Source organism: Megalobrama amblycephala, linkage group LG11 (assembly GCF_018812025.1).
Source record: "Megalobrama amblycephala isolate DHTTF-2021 linkage group LG11, ASM1881202v1, whole genome shotgun sequence".
Lineage (NCBI taxonomy): Eukaryota > Metazoa > Chordata > Actinopteri > Cypriniformes > Xenocyprididae > Megalobrama > Megalobrama amblycephala.
This window is the reverse complement of record NC_063054.1, coordinates 23,247,775-23,264,410: the sequence shown is the minus strand read 5'-3', so window position 1 is coordinate 23,264,410 and position 16,636 is coordinate 23,247,775. Positions and strand designations below refer to the sequence as shown.

Sequence of the window (16,636 nt, the reverse complement as noted above, 5' to 3'; positions counted from 1 at the left end):
TAAAATCTTTTAATAAAAATAAAAAAACGTATCACAGTTTATATATTTTTTAAAAAGTTTTAAAACTTTTTATATAAATTTATATTTACAGTTTTATATTAAAAATAACTACAACAGAGTAAAAATATGTTAAAAATAACTACAATAGAGTAAATTATTACATAAAACTAACAACAATAGAGTAAACATTAAAAAACTACAATAAACATATTACATTAAAAATAACTGATAAAGTAAAATACATTACAAATAACTACAATAGAGTAAAAATATACATTAAAAATAACAACAAAGTAAAAATATATTAAAAATAATTACAAAAGAGTAAATTATTACATAAAACTAACAACAATAGAGGAAACATTAAAAAACTACAATAAACATATTACATTAAAAACAACTGATAAAGTAAAATACATTACAAATAACTACAATAGAGTAAAAATATACATTTAAAATAACTACAACAAAGTAAAAATATATTAAAAATAACTACAATAGAGTAAATTATTACATAAAACTAACAACAATAGAGTAAACATTAAAAAACTACAATAAACATATTACATTAAAAATAACCGATAAAGTAAAATACATTACAAATAACTACAATAGAGTAAAAATACATTAAAAATAACTACAATAGAGTAAACTTATTAAATTAAAAATAACTACAATCGAGTAAACATATTACATTAAAAATAACCGATAAAGTAAAATACATTAAAAATAATTACAATAAAGTAAAAGATAATTACATTAAAAATAACTACAACAATACAGTAGAAAGTATATTTAGTGTATCATTTTTATTTGTTGCTACACCTTTAAACAAGCAGAGCGGTCACTAAAAATGGCTCAAGTACAGTTTGATTCATAGACAAACAAAAGAAAATGGATTTAATGTATAATATACTGTGTGTGTGTGTGTGTGTGTGTGTGTGTGTGTGTGTGTGTGTGTGTGTGTGTGTGTGTGTGTGTGTATTTCAGAGCATTGCGTGTCCGTAAGAAGATGGCTGGAGAGAGGATGCCAGTGCAGGTGGTGGGTGATATCCTGTCCTCAGAGCTGTCTCACATGCAGGCCTACATTCGCTTCTGCAGCTGCCAGCTCAATGCTGCAGCCCTGCTGCAACAGAAAACAGACAAATCACCTGACTTCAAACTCTTCCTGAAGGTAAATGGAGTACTTTCTAATACAGAAAAAACAGTTGTGTTGTCCATTTTCCACAGTAGTACACAAGATGGCGCTGTAAATACTACTCTCTCGTGGCCTACTCTGGATGACTTCACTGTAGCAATGATAAGATGTTAATTAGGCTCTTATCCTTCTTTTCCTTAATCTTCTTTGTAGAAAATTGCCAGCAATTACCGCTGTAAAGGAATGCCACTTTCCAGCTTCCTCCTGAAACCCATGCAGAGAATCACACGCTACCCACTGCTGATCAAGAACGTACGTCAATCAACATTAACATGCAGTAATATTAAAGCTGCAGTCCGTAACTTTTTTTGGTTAAAAATGATCCAAAATCAATTTTTGAGCAGGTACATAACCAGCCAGTGTTCAAAACTAACTCCTTACCTTAGCCCAATTCACAACGGAAAGTTTGTAATAAAGTTTTCTAATAAGAGCGGTACTGGTGGGTTTCCACGGGAAATTCGAGCATGTCAGCGTTCAACTTTGCGTCATTACGTCAAGTCTGTTTACATAAAGAAGGAGTCCCAACTAGTAGGCTATATGGCAGTGGTTCTCAAACTTTTTAGCATGGAGTACCCCCTGAAGGGATTCCCATCCTTCTGCATACCCCCTCTCTACCACTTCGACTGCAGTCACACCTTTTCCATTAAGGGACAATATTTGCCCCCTAAATTGATTTTCCAGTGCATATTTTTACGTTTATGAATAACTTTATAAAATAAATAATGTTTTAAATAAAAATGTTTAAAAGAGAAATATGCAATGATGGTAAAACGAAGTGATACTTTTAAATATTAAACTATAACTGCCAGTAGGTGGCAGCAAGTCACTGTTTTTATGAGTGAGTCATCGAGTCATTCATTCAGTAACAAAGCAAGTGGCTGTGAATGAATCATTGAATCATTGACTCTCACAATTCGTTCAAAGCCGCATTCGTGTGTTGTAGTTCTGCTCTGGTTTTCGTTAGAAATATTTTTTCGTTGCAAAATAGAGTAAATACTGACAGTATTGCGTTTAGAATGTACGTTTTGTTTTTTGACCTGTTGTATAATAATGCACGTTTGCAGTCATGTGGATATTTGGGTACAATTGCATTCTTCCTTGTTATCAACATTAAATACAAGAACTCATGCAAGGTATGTTTTTGTATCGAAGAAAGTTTGAGTCTTAAACTCATATAAATCCACTATCTGTGTCTATATTTGTTCTTCATGCAAGTGCTAAATCCCCACTTTTACAAAGGTGCATTGTCGAGAACGGCAGTAATTTAGCGCAATTTAAGGCAGCAGACTGCACGCAATCTATCATATGCATGCTGCTTGTGTGGATGCAGTCATTTTAGACTGCAAAACATGAGGTAATTTGATTAAACGTAATGGATTTACGGCATTTTGCCAGTTGGAAATACATGCTCGGTTTTAATATTATTTTAAGGTATGGTAGAGTTAAATGAACTACTCCGCATTTTGTTCGCGTACCCCCTTTTATCACCTCACGTACCCCCAGGGGTACGCATACCCCAGTTTGAGAAACACTGCTATATGGCATGTGAGAATGCTGCTGGTAGTGAATATTTATAGCCTTTTCTCACAGCAGCTGAATTAATTAAACATATCATTTTGATGGCGGATTGTAATCCTGAAAGGTCCAAATAACAATCATCAGTGACAACTGGAGATCCACCCGTAGTCAAAAGCAAAAGACTTCGTACTGCGGAGTGGCTACAGAAATTGGAATCTACAGGTAATGCTATTACACGCTAAATATGCAGTCAAGCAATGCTGAAGTTGTAAATATTAACAATTTGAGAACAATGTATAACAGTAATAATAATTTGCATGGTTTGATGTGATATGAGCTAAGCGATCGTTAGATTTAATCACCATTGGCAGCACGATTTATTGTAATGCTTTTTTTCTCAGTTGGTCAGAACAAAAGTGGCGGATTTGTTACTTACTTGTTCAGATGACTTTTTCTGGTGAAAATTCTTAGTTTGGTCATAGTCCCAAAATGTAGAATCTGTGTTTCCGAAGTACAGTATCCACACCGGTGTGGTGACTGACAGCAAAACATTAGATTCATTCGTGCCGAGAAGCCGTGCCGGTGCACAATCCACGTAAAGATGATAATTCCACAGCATTTGCAGGTTTCTACGGAGCCCCTAAAGGGACATGGTGGTAGAAAAAAAATGGGAAGGAAGGAAATTTTACGTGGTGGTGGAAAAAAATTTGGGATGGGAGGAATTTTTTTTTTTCAAATCTTTTGCGTTCCCTCGCAAAGATGTTTTGCGTTCCCTCGCAAAGATTGCATTCCCTCGCAAAGATGTTTTGCGTTCCCACGCAAAACTTTTGCGTTCCCACACAAAGATGTTTGCGTTCCCTCGCAAAGTTATAATCGTTCCCTTGCTGTGAGCTCGGACAAACACTTCCTCTTTAATGTCCCGATGGCTGGCAGTAGTGTTTCAGTTAGTAACATACGTTAATAATGCACACAAATAATGCGCGGCTCATAGAGTTTGAACTTGTTGGACTCAAAAATGAAACGCAAAACATCTTTGCGAGGGAACGCAAAACATCTTTGCGAGGGAACGCAATCTTTGCGAGGGAACGCAAAACATCTTTGCGAGGGAACGCAAAACATCTTTGCGAGGGAACGCAAAACATCTTTGCGAGGGAACGCAAAACATCTTTGCGAGGGAACTCAAAACATCTTTGCGTGGGAACGCAAAACATCTTTGCGAGGGAACGCAAAACATCTTTGCGAGGGAACGCAAAACATCTTTGCGAGGGAACGCAAAACATCTTTGCGAGGGAACGCAAAACATCTTTGCGTGGGAACGCAAAACATCTTTGCGAGGGAACGCAAAACATCTTTGCGAGGGAACGCAAAACATCTTTGCGTGGGAACGCAAAACATCTTTGCGAGGGAACGCAAAACATCTTTGCGAGGGAACGCAATCTTTGCGAGGGAACGCAAAACATCTTTGCGAGGGAACGCAAAACATCTTTGCGAGGGAACTCAATCTTTGCGAGGGAACGCAAAACATCTTTGCGAGGGAACGCAAAACATCTTTGCGAGGGAACGCAATCTTTGCGAGGGAACGCAAAACATCTTTGCGAGGGAACGCAATCTTTGCAAGGGAACGCAAAAGATTTGAAAAAAAAAATTCCTCCCATCCCAAATTTTTTTTCCACCACCAAGTAAAATTTCCTTCCTTCCCATTTTTTTTTTCTACCACCATGTCCCTTTAGGGGCTCCGTAAGTTTCAAACAGAGATGGCGACAAAGAAGCAAAACTTTCAGACTGCAGCTTTAAAATAATATTATTATTAATATGACTAACATAAGAAATTAAAATAAAAAACATTTTCAATTTAGTCAATTTATTCAATTCTGCAGCATTTTTATGACTTTTAAGCCAGTCATTGTTTGTTGTGTCTGAAATATGGTTGAGTAGATTCTGGAGAACACCCCTCCAGCTCACGCAGATCACGCACAACTGCAGGCGGCTCTTGAGCAGGCCGAGGAGTTGTGCTCACAGGTCAACGAGGGCGTGAGAGAAAAGGAAAACTCTGATCGGCTGGAATGGATCCAGAACCATGTACTGTGTGATGGAGTCATTGAGGTGAGACCACTGAAGGAGAGCTGCTTTTGACCTTTTTGTGCAACATGATGACCTCAAAGTGTAAAACAGCATCTTTTATTATGTGTTATGGTATTTATGAAAATGTTTTTTTGTTACATTCTTGTTTTAGCACCTCGTTTTTAACTCTCTGACGAACTGCCTGGGCCCTCGAAAACTGCTGCATAGCGGCAAACTACACAAGACCAAGAGCAGCAAGGAGCTCTGGGCCTTCCTGTTTAATGACTTCCTGCTCCTCACTTACACCTCCAAACAGTTCTCATCTGGGACAGAAAAACTCTTCAATCCCAACTCAAGTGCACAATACAAGATGTATAAAACGGTAAATCAACATGATTGGTTAGATTTCCCTTAGAGCTTGTACTTGTTTTGTGTTAAACACTATTGTGATATTTGTAAAATGTCCTTCTCTAAGATAATCTCTCTTATTCTAGCCAGTGTTTCTGAATGAGGTATTGGTCAAAATGCCTTCTGACCCTTCTAGTGATGATCCGGTTTTTCACATCTCGCACATTGACCGTGTGTACACACTCAAGACTGACACCATTAATGAGAGGTACGCATACTAACTGTTAAACTTAAATGCTCAGATAAATCCCAGTTCACATCAAGAACGAAACGATAACGATTACTATATCAGCGTCCACACCAACGGACAATAATGTTGTTTTATTATAAGCGCGCTGCAGTTATGTCATCTGCTGCTTTAAATGCTCAATCTCTTTAAATCCTGATTCTGAAAGTTATTCCAGCGATATTGTTCCTCTGTGTCATTATTGTTATATTCATGGATATTCTCATAGAATAAGAATGATTATTAAAATATTTATCAGCCTAGATGTGAATAGGTCTTAAAACTGCAATCATACACACACTTAAAGTGATACACTGAACTAAAGTCCATAAAGCATTCAGTATTATTTACTTCTGTAGTAAAGCAAAAATACTTATTATAGTAAGTGTTGTGCAGTATATCAATACAGATCCTAATGTTATTGATCACTTTTATTTTAAAATCAGAACAACATGGGTGCAGAAGATCAAAGCAGCTTCTGACCACTTCATTGAGACTGAGAAGCTCAAAAGAGAGAAGGCATACCAAGGTTGGGATTCAGTGATGTATATTATTAAGAGTCAAAGTCAGTGTGATTGAATGCAGCATTACTGATAAAAGTCTGTGTATGTTGTTCAGCTCGCTCTCAAAAGAACAGTGGAATCGGGAGACTGTTAGTAACGGTCCTGGAGGCAATAGAGCTGAAGCCCTGCAAACCCAATGGTTCGAATGAACACACACACACATATATATACTGTAACAACATATGCATGGATCAAAATTAAAATAGTAATATTGCACTAATATTATTATTCATATATATGAATGGCACAATAGAAGATTAAATTAAAAAGCATTAAAAATACTTTTAAAATGTAAAAATGTAGTTAAACGAATGTATCTTCAGTTTGTTTCACTGGAATGAGATGTACAGTACAGTCCAAAAGTTTGGAACCACTAAGATTTTTAATGTTTTTAAAAGAAGTTTCGTCTGCTCACCAAGGCTACATTTATTTGATTAAAAATACAGTAAAAAACAGTAATATTGTGAAATATTATTACAATTTAAAATAACTGTGTACTATTTAAATATATGACAAAGTAATTTATTCCTGTGATGCAAAGCTGAATTTTCAGCATCAAATCATTTCATGCATTAAATCAATCAAAAGTGGCAGTAAAGACATTTATAATGTTACAAAAGATTAGATTTCAGATAAACACTGTTCTTTTGAACTTTCTATTCATCAAATAATCCTGAAAAATTTTGTTGTACACAATAACACAATTTTGTTGTGTACAAATATTGTACACAAATATTTTGTACAATTGTACACATTAAATGTTTCTTGAGCAGCAGATCAGCATATTAGAATGATTTCTGAAGGATCATGTGACACTGAAGACTGGAGTAATGATGCTGAAAATTCAGCTTTGCCATCACAGGAATAAATTACTTTGTGAAATATATTCAAATAGAAAACAGTTATTTTAAATTGTAATAATATTTCACAATATTACTGTTTTTTACTGTACTTTTAATTAAATAAATGTAGCCTTGGTGAGCAGACGAAACTTCTTTTAAAAACATTAAAAATCTTAGTGGTCCCAAACTTTTGGACTGTATTGTATATCGAAATGAATATTTTCATTATTTTAAGTATAACATTTACTATGTCTTTTCTGAAAACAAAATGTAATATCTTACATTTCTAAATTTTGGCATATACATCTCTTACAAAATTTCTTACATTGCATTTAAGGTATATATTTGATAATTTCCTCCATTCCTTTGGAATCGAACCCATGAATTTGGGATTATCTTGACTGGTTGCTTTTTGTACAATGACTTTGTTTTGCTCCTCTACTAAATTAAAGGCACAATATGTAAGATTTTTTGCAGTAAAATATCCAAAACCCGCTAGACCAGTGTTAAATATTTTGTTCAGTTGAGTACTTACAATATCCCAAATGTTTCCAACTATTTGTAAATCGTGAGAAAAATCACAATTTTAACAAAGGATAAGGAATGTGTCTGGGAGTCGCCTGTCAATGGCGTCATATCTGCGTTACCCTCGGTTTCCGGTTTTATTTTGTAGAAACCATGAAAACACTAAAGACGCTTTAATATATTACATGTTTTGTTACACAAGGGAACAACTGTTTGGTTACATTTATAGACAGAAAATGAATTATTGTTATATAGCTCAACAACTTTAGTCTTATTGTTTAAATCTAGTTTTTTTGATTTTCCGAGAGTACCATGCTTTTACCACAACTTAGAGAAAAACACTATTTTGTCAAGCAGCTAATACAGCATTTTCTCCATCATACAATACGTTTTAAACTATATTGCATGCCAGTTATCATTTATCGTCTCTCATTAGCACTCGGTCCTGCTTTATACTACAGTAACGTTAATAATCTCATCCATGAACGTGATTTCTGCCCATCCCGATTCTTTTCCACCGGCTGTGAGGTGAAGACGACATCTCCCAAGATTCCGTGCTCAAACTCGGCGTCATCAAGCTACGCCTTTTTTTTGAATAGGCGACCTCTAGCGGTGAAAAATCTACATATTGTAGCTTTAATCTAGTTTAAAGAATGATTAAATATTAAGGGATTAGATCACTTCAGAATTTAAATTTCCTGATAATTAACTAACTAAATTCTGAGGTGAACTATTCCTTTAAGACAAAAATACTGAATAGGAAATGATTTTTGCAGTGTGTGATGTGTATTTATAGGGAAGAGTAACCCATACTGTGAGCTAACAATGGGCGCTCAGTGCTACACATCCCGCCATCAGCCCGACACGCTCAACCCCAAATGGAACTTCAATTGCCACTTCTTCATCAAAGACCTGTATCAGGACGTCCTCTGTCTCACTGTCTTTGAGAGGGACCAGTTTTCTCCTGACGGTGGGATTCTACACAGCAGCACACACACAAACAAAATATACATACAAAAAAACATATTCATTTTTAACTGATTGTGATTTCAAAACAGATTTTCTAGGTCGTACTGAAATTCCTGTAGCAACAATAAAGAAGGATCAAGATGGTAAAGGTCCGTTGGAACGGCGTCTGCTGCTTCATGAAGTTCCAACTGGAGAGGTCAAAGTGCGGCTTGACTTGCAGCTGTATGAGCAAACACCTCACCTGTGAACGCCACATCTGCTTCATTAGCGACATTAAATAAAGATTCAAAGTTTGTTAATTGGTGTTCATTTTTAAAATTGAACATTATTGATATGGAAAAGGTGAACCACTTAGATGTTTACATGCTGTAAAATAAAGGCTGGTAGTGTCATATTTACTCTCACACTTGCTAGTGATGTACTGTATGATGGGCAATATTAGGTAATAATGTGATGATTTGGTTGGGATAGGAACTGGTTTGTATTTTGAAGTTTTTAAATTGGCTTGTTATAGTGCCTTTTTTTCTCTTTTATTCTTTAAAAGCCAAAGATTTCTATCTCAGCTAACAAAAATAACTAAAGCATTTCAGAACAAAATGTTGTGCTATGCTAGCATGTTTGTGCTAATGTTTTGGGAACACAATTAAAGACCAGATAGCTTTCTTTTAAGATTACTGGAAGAATGTTTGTTAATTACTTTGAGAGAACCTTTTCCAGAACGTTAACCAAAGTTCTGAGAATGTTCCCTGCATGTTAGCTGGGATAAAAGAGTGAAAAACACTGCTCTGCATTACCAGCCACTGGCAGCCTTTAACTGATTTTATTTTATCACCATGTAGTGCAGCTTCTAATGTATAAAGAGCTGAAAAGGATGTCACTGTTTGTTCAGCTGAAATTGCTTGTACTCAGGAAATGCCAATCATTAAGTAATTTGTAGAATCCATGAAGGCAAGCACACATATGCTACCCCAGTGCATGTTTAATCACTTCATTATTAAAAAGTGTATTTAATTATATAAAAATGCTTAAATGCTTATGCTGATAATAAAAATATTATCTGAATATGTGTGACGGAACACAAATTATACTTTAAATCCCTAATTGTATAAATTTAGGAGATTTATTTATAAATGCTTCAAGAATGTATAATATGATTCTTATGATTTTCCAGTGATTATGCCTAAGCCTAATTGTAAAACAGCATTAGGTTTTATGAACAGACTGGATCTGGATGTTTTACATTTGGGTTGATGCTGGATGTCAGAAGTTTGTGTGTGTGTTTTCTTTTCATTGAATGCATAATTGTATAAACATCTATAGGAATAGATTATAGATTTGGGTACAATTATTCATATACGCCAAAGACAAAAATAAAAACCTAAAATGTTAACAGTGCTTATCATGTTTTACTATTTTCTCTCTAAATGTATTTATTATTTAAAATATTAAATGGAAAAATAAATTCACAGGCAAAAAAAAAAAAAAAAAAAAGTGGAATGGTGGTTCAGTATATATTTTAATACATGTTCTTCAGTTTCTTCTGTTAAAGCTACACCATGTAAATTTGTCCCTCTAGGTTAAAAAACAAAACCGTGTATTTTGCGGAAGAACATAGTATTGGTTGTGCTTCGGCTCTGCGTGATTGTGTGAATGAATATTGTTATCTCACTGCTCATAAATCAATACTTTTATTAACAAAAAAATTTAACCAGTTTAGATAGAAAAGGACTTTACTCTAGCTATACTTATTAAAGGGTTAGTTCACCCAAAAATGAAAATTCTGCCATTAATTACTCACCCCTTAATGTCGTTTCAAACCTCAAGTCCTTCGTTCATCTTCAGAACACAAATTAAGATATTTTTGATGAAATCTGAGAGCTGACTCCTCCAATTTAATTACTACTTTCAAGGCCCAGAAGGGTAGTAAAGACAAGTCAAGCAGTGTTGTGAAGTCCACGGTTTTCTTGCAGAATTGGGCCTCCTACGCTGTTTATGTTGTAGAAACGGTGCTTCCATGGTTCTAACGTCAGAATTATTGCACACAGATTTCATGACCTTGTATTAATTTGAAGTCTACATGGAATACTTGTTCTTTTAAAAATTAATCTGTCACATCAGTGGAATAAATATTAACTGATTACTATACCAAAAAACATTTCACTTTACACATTCATTCAAATTTTATCAAATATAACATTTTATTTATCTTAAAAGAATATAATAAAAGGAATATAATAAAATAAATTTCTATAATCCTTTCAAAACAATCATAATGGATGGTATCTTATTTGATAAGAATCTTACTGATTCCAAAAGACTTACAATAATAATAATATTTATTTGTATGTATAGATAGACACAGACAGACAGATCTGAAACGTCATTCTATTAATCACCACCAGATGGCAGCATTTCATCAGTTGTTAGCAAGTCTGAATATATACTTAAAATCTTTAAAACTTTCATTAGTAGAAAGATCAGACTAATTTGTTTGAACTAAAGTCATTTGACTTGCGATATTGTCTCTACTAATTTACCAGTAGTCAGAAATAAAAAAGTGAATGAAAAGTTACTTTAATAAGTTAAACAGATAAAAAAAAAAAAAAACAATCCATGCATTTCTTATATATATATTTTTTAAAATAATTTTTTATTAAACTCAGATTTCTTAAAAACTCGTTTATAGGCTTTTTAACTAATTTGTAGGCCTATGTTGGATTTGACATAGAATCTAGTTATCAACAATTAATTTTAATTTAACTTTGAAAAAAAATTTAATTTGTCACAAGTATGCTCAACTGGTATAGCAGTTAAATCATTTAAAGTATCATCAACACCACCATTTTTATTCTTTATAATAGTTGTTATTCTTCTCTTATTATTATTATTGTTGTTGTTGCCATTTTATTATTTTTATTGTTATTTTTTGTTAATAATTTTGTATTTTTGCATTGTTTTTTGTTATCATTATTGCTGTAATTACTTTTAAGTTGTTTTTGTTGTTATTACCTTTTATTTTTTATTTTTGCAGGATCCAAACTTTATCGATTCACTCCTAACCTACCCCCCCACAGCACCAAACTTTATTGATTCACTCCTGCCTACCCCCCCCCCACACTGCACCAAACTTTATCGATTCACTCCTAACCTACCCCCACCTACCCCCCACACTGCACCAAACTTTATTGATTCACTCCTGCCTACCCCCCCCACACTGCACCAAACTTTATTGATTCACTCCTGCCTACCCCCCCCACACTGCACCAAACTTTATTGATTCACTCCTAGCCTACCCCCCCCCACACTGCACCAAACTTTATTGATTCACTCCTGCCTACCCCCCCCCCACACTGCACCAAACTTTATCGATTAACTCCTAACCTACCCCCCCCCACACTGCACCAAACTTTATTGATTCACTCCTGCCTACCCCCCCCACACTGCACCAAACTTTATTGATTCACTCCTGCCTACCCCCCCCACACTGCACCAAACTTTATTGATTCACTCCTAGCCTACCCCCCCACACTGCACCAAACTTTATTGATTCACTCCTGACTACCCCCCCCCCACACTGCACCAAACTTTATCGATTCACTCCTAACCTACCCCCCCCACACTGCACCAAACTTTATTGATTCACTCCTGCCTACCCCCCCACACTGCACCAAACTTTATTGATTCACTCCTAACCTACCCCCCCACACTGCACCAAACTTTATTGATTCACTCCTGCCTACCCCCCCCCCCACAGCACCAAACTTTATTGATTCACTCCTGCCTACCCCCCCCCCCCACACTGCACCAAACTTTATCTTTATTGATTCACTCCTAACCTACCCCCCCACACTGCACCAAACTTTATTGATTCACTCCTAACCTACCCCCCCACACTAGCACCAAACTTTATTGATTCACTCCTGCCTACCCCCCCCCCCCCACACTGCACCAAACTTTACTTTATTGATTCATTCACTGCACCCTAACTCCTGCCTACCCCCCCACCCCCTTTATTGATTCACTCCTTGCACACTGCACCAAACTTTATTGATTCACTCCTGCCTACCCCCCCCCCCCCCCACACTGCACCAAACTTTATCAAACTTTATTGATTCACTCCTGATTCCTACCCTGCCTACCACCCCCACACTGCACCAAACTTTATTGATTCACTCCTGCCTACCCCCCCCCACCCCCACAGCACCAAACTTTATTGATTCACTTTATTGATTCACTCCTGCCTACCCCCACCCCCACACTGCACCAAACTTTATTGATTCACTCCTGCCTACCCCCCCCACCCCACAGCACCAAACTTTATTGATTCACTCCTAACCTACCCCCCCACCCCCACAGCACCAAACTTTATTGATTCACTTTATTGATTCACTCCTGCCTACCCCCCCACCCCCCCCACACTGCACCAAACTTTATTGATTCACTCCTGCCTACCCCCCCACACTGCACCAAACTTTATTGATTCACTCCTGCCTACCCCCCCACTGCACCAAACTTTATTGATTCACTCCTGCCTACCCCTCCCCACACTGCACCAAACTTTATTGATTCACTCCTGCCTACCCCCCCCACACTGCACCAAACTTTATTGATTCACTCCTGCCTACCCCCCCACCCCCACAGCACCAAACTTTATTGATTCACTTTATTGATTCACTCCTGCCTACCCCCCCACCCCCACACTGCACCAAACTTTATTGATTCACTCCTGCCTACCCCCCACCCCCACAGCACCAAACTTTATTGATTCACTCCTAACCTACCCCCCACCCCCACAGCACCAAACTTTATTGATTCACTTTATTGATTCACTCCTGCCTACCCCCCCCCACACTGCACCAAACTTTATTGCCTACCCTCCCACCCCCACACTGCACCAAACTTTATTGATTCACTCCTGCCTACCCCCCCACTGCACCAAACTTTATTGATTCACTCCTGCCTACCCCCCCCCACACTGCACCAAACTTTATTGATTCACTCCTGCCTACCCCCCCCACACTGCACCAAACTTTATTGATTCACTCCTGCCTACCCTCCCACCCCCACACTGCACCAAACTTTATTGATTCACTCCTGCCTACCCACACCCCCACAGCAAACTTTATTGATTCACTTTATTGATTCACTCCTGCCTACCCCCCCCACACTGCACCAAACTTTATTGATTCACTGCTGCCTACCCCCCCACTGCACCAAACTTTATTGATTCACTCCTGCCTACCCCCCCCCCACACTGCACCATACTTTATTGATTCACTCCTGCCTACCCCCCCACCCCCACAGCACCAAACTTTATTGATTCACTTTATTGATTCACTCCTGCCTACCCCCCCCCACACTGCACCAAACTTTATTGATTCACTCCTGCCTACCCCCCCCACACTGCACCAAACTTTATTGATTTACTCCTGCCTACCCCCCCACACAGCACCAAACTTTATTGATTCACTCCTACCCACCCCCCCCCCACCCCCACAGCACCAAACTTTATTGATTCACTCCTGCCTACCCCCCCCTCACCCCCACACTGCACCAAATTTTATTGATTCACTCCTGCCTACCCCCCCACACTGCACCAAATTTTATTGATTCACTCCTGCCTACCCCCCCCCCACACTGCACCAAACTTTATTGATTCACTCCTGCCTACCCCCCCACCCCCACAGCACCAAACTTTATTGATTCACTCCTGCCTACCCCCTACCCCCCCACACTGCACCAAACTTTATTGATTCACTCCTGCCTACTCCCCCCACCCCCACAGCACCAAACTTTATTGATTCACTCCTGCCTACCCCCTACCCCCCCACACTGCACCAAACTTTATTGATTCACTCCTGCCTACCCCCTACCCCCACACAGCACCAAACTTTATTGATTCACTCCTACCTACCCCCCCACCCCCACAGCACCAAACTTTGATTCACTTTATTGATTCACTCCTGCCTACCCCCCCCCACCCCCACACTGCACCAAACTTTATTGATTCACTCCTGCCTACCCCCCCCACTGCACCAAACTTTATTGATTCACTCCTGCCTACCCCCCACCCCCACACTGCACCAAACTTTATTGATTCACTCCTGCCTACCTCCCCACCCCCACAGCACCAAACTTTATTGATTCACTCCTAACCTACCCCCCCCACCCCCACAGCACCAAACTTTATTGATTCACTTTATTGATTCACTCCTGCCTACCCCCCCACCCCACACTGCACCAAATTTTATTGATTCACTCCTGCCTACCCCTCCCCACACTGCACCAAACTTTATTGATTCACTCCTGCCTACCCCCCCCACACTGCACCAAACTTTATTGATTCACTCCTAACCCCCCACCCCCCCACACTGCACCAAACTTTATTGATTCACTCCTGCTACCCCCCTACACTGCACCAATCTTTATTGATTCACTCCTGCCTACCCCCCCCACCCCCCCACACTGCACCAATCTTTATTGATTCACTCCTGCCTACCCCCCCACCCCCACACAGCACCAAACTTTATTGATTCACTCCTACCTACCCCCCCACCCCACAGCACCAAACTTTATTGATTCACTCCTACCTACCCCCCCCACAGCACCAAACTTTATTGATTCACTCCTGCTACCCCCCCACACTGCACCAATCTTTATTGATTCACTCCTGCCTACCCCCCCACACTGCACCAAACTTTATTGATTCACTCCTGCTACCCCCCCACACTGCACCAATCTTTATTGATTCACTCCTGCCTACCCCCCCACCCCCCCACACTGCACCAATCTTTATTGATTCACTCCTGCCTACCCCCCCCACCCCCCACACTGCACCAAACTTTATTGATTCACTCCTAACCCCCCACCCCCCCACACTGCACCAAACTTTATTGATTCACTCCTGCCTACCCCCCCCACTGCACCAAACTTTATTGATTCACTCCTGCCTACCTCCCCCCCTCCACACTGCACCAATCTTTATTGATTCACTCCTGCCTACCCCCCCCCACACTGCACCAATCTTTATTGATTCACTCCTGCCTACCACCCCCCCCCACACTGCACCAAACTTTATTGATTCACTCCTGCCTACCCCCCCCCACCCCCACAGCACCAAACTTTACTCATTCACTCCTGCCTCACATTTGGCTCCAACTCACCACAGCCAGGGAGGATCTTGGCCTGGACTCGCGTCTCTACAACTCACGAGAAGCAGCAGTGGACCCCATCTGACACCCTCCTAGCGAAGCTGATCTTCTTCACTGCTGTGAGAGATATAAAGCAGGGTTTGCAAGAGTGCTTCACCTGATCAAAGTTGCTGAGGGAGTGAAAGTGCCGCACAACTTTATAGCATCACACCTGACGCTGTGGGTCATTCCCATAGATATGGCGTGGAAGGACAGCTCCTACCAACACCCAGCACCGTCCAAAACAGCTATCCCGTGAGAAAGCATAACACAGAGACCTCTGAGCAGGAGAGGGAGTTTCTGACACTTTTATACAGAACTTCTGCTTATGACGCTATGACGTGGAATTTAGAACGTTCGTGACACAAAGATGATCTAGCTCGCGATGTGATTGGTTGTTGGCGAAGCCATTTGCGTGAATGATAACCGGCAACGCATAGCCATCTCTATGGCTCTGCGGTAACGTTAACTTTTATTAAATTATATGGACGGAAAACACACACACACACACACACACACACACGCAAGCACACACCCACACACACAGATTGGCGCCTGCAGCCGTACGCATGAGAGGGCGCTAATTAATGCCGTTTTTATTTTTTACATAATTTTTTAAAATTGATTATTAAAATTTTAGCTGCATACACTCATGACATGGCAGGAGAAAGCAAGAGAAAACGAGAATAAATAAAGGTGTGCATTTGTGTGTTGTAAAGTCAAATGTGTGTATGTGTGCGTGCAAGGGTGATAGGGGATATGGGTTAACAGAAATCTGATTGGCTAGTTTAGTTTCGTCTCTTTTGTCCCACACATGAAAAATGACATTACAAATAGCTCATGTTTAAAAACAGGATCAAAATGAGTAGATGCTCTCTAAAACAGCTAAATTCGATTGAAACATTTGCAAAAACGTCTAAAACTATTGAGTAGGGATGAAGAAATGAAGCCTCTTAAATCTTTGAAGCTTTTCTCTAAATGCGGGAAGTTTCAAAGCATCAAGAGTGTCGAAAACAGTAATTAAATTGCTGTTACTAGTGCCATCTTGTGGCAGGTAAAATTTACAGCAGCCATAAACCTGATGGGGCAGCTCCGCTGTTTCATTCACAAATAAAAGCCTGACAATGCTAAATGTG

The 16,636-nt window shown here is 39.0% G+C and overlaps 1 protein-coding gene and 1 long non-coding RNA gene across 6 annotated transcripts in view; one reads left to right on the top strand and one right to left on the bottom strand.

The window, feature by feature from the left end:
* The window catches only part of itsn2a (intersectin 2a), a 59,664-nt gene extending 49,964 nt beyond the window's left edge, over window positions 1-9,700 (top strand). For 4 of the 5 annotated variants that reach the window (XM_048206772.1, XM_048206771.1, XM_048206776.1 and 1 more), the window contains 9 exons: window positions 991-1,174; window positions 1,352-1,450; window positions 4,652-4,819; window positions 4,950-5,159; window positions 5,272-5,393; window positions 5,858-5,940; window positions 6,030-6,113; window positions 8,138-8,311; window positions 8,400-9,700. In XM_048206772.1, coding sequence (XP_048062729.1) covers window positions 991-1,174; window positions 1,352-1,450; window positions 4,652-4,819; window positions 4,950-5,159; window positions 5,272-5,393; window positions 5,858-5,940; window positions 6,030-6,113; window positions 8,138-8,311; window positions 8,400-8,557 — 1,282 coding nt within the window. In that variant the 3' untranslated portion in view covers window positions 8,558-9,700. Of the gene's footprint in view, window positions 1-990; window positions 1,175-1,351; window positions 1,451-4,651; window positions 4,820-4,949; window positions 5,160-5,271; window positions 5,394-5,857; window positions 5,941-6,029; window positions 6,114-8,117; window positions 8,312-8,399 lie in introns of those variants that run through there. The other variant, XM_048206775.1, reaches the window with a different exon arrangement.
* LOC125278048 lies at window positions 8,209-16,566 on the bottom strand. The gene is made up of 3 exons (XR_007187041.1): window positions 15,673-16,566; window positions 15,474-15,578; window positions 8,209-8,319 (listed from the first exon to the last, which is right to left on the bottom strand). It is a non-coding gene; the product is annotated as an uncharacterized LOC125278048 (long non-coding RNA).
* Window positions 16,567-16,636: the final 70 nt, after the last annotated feature.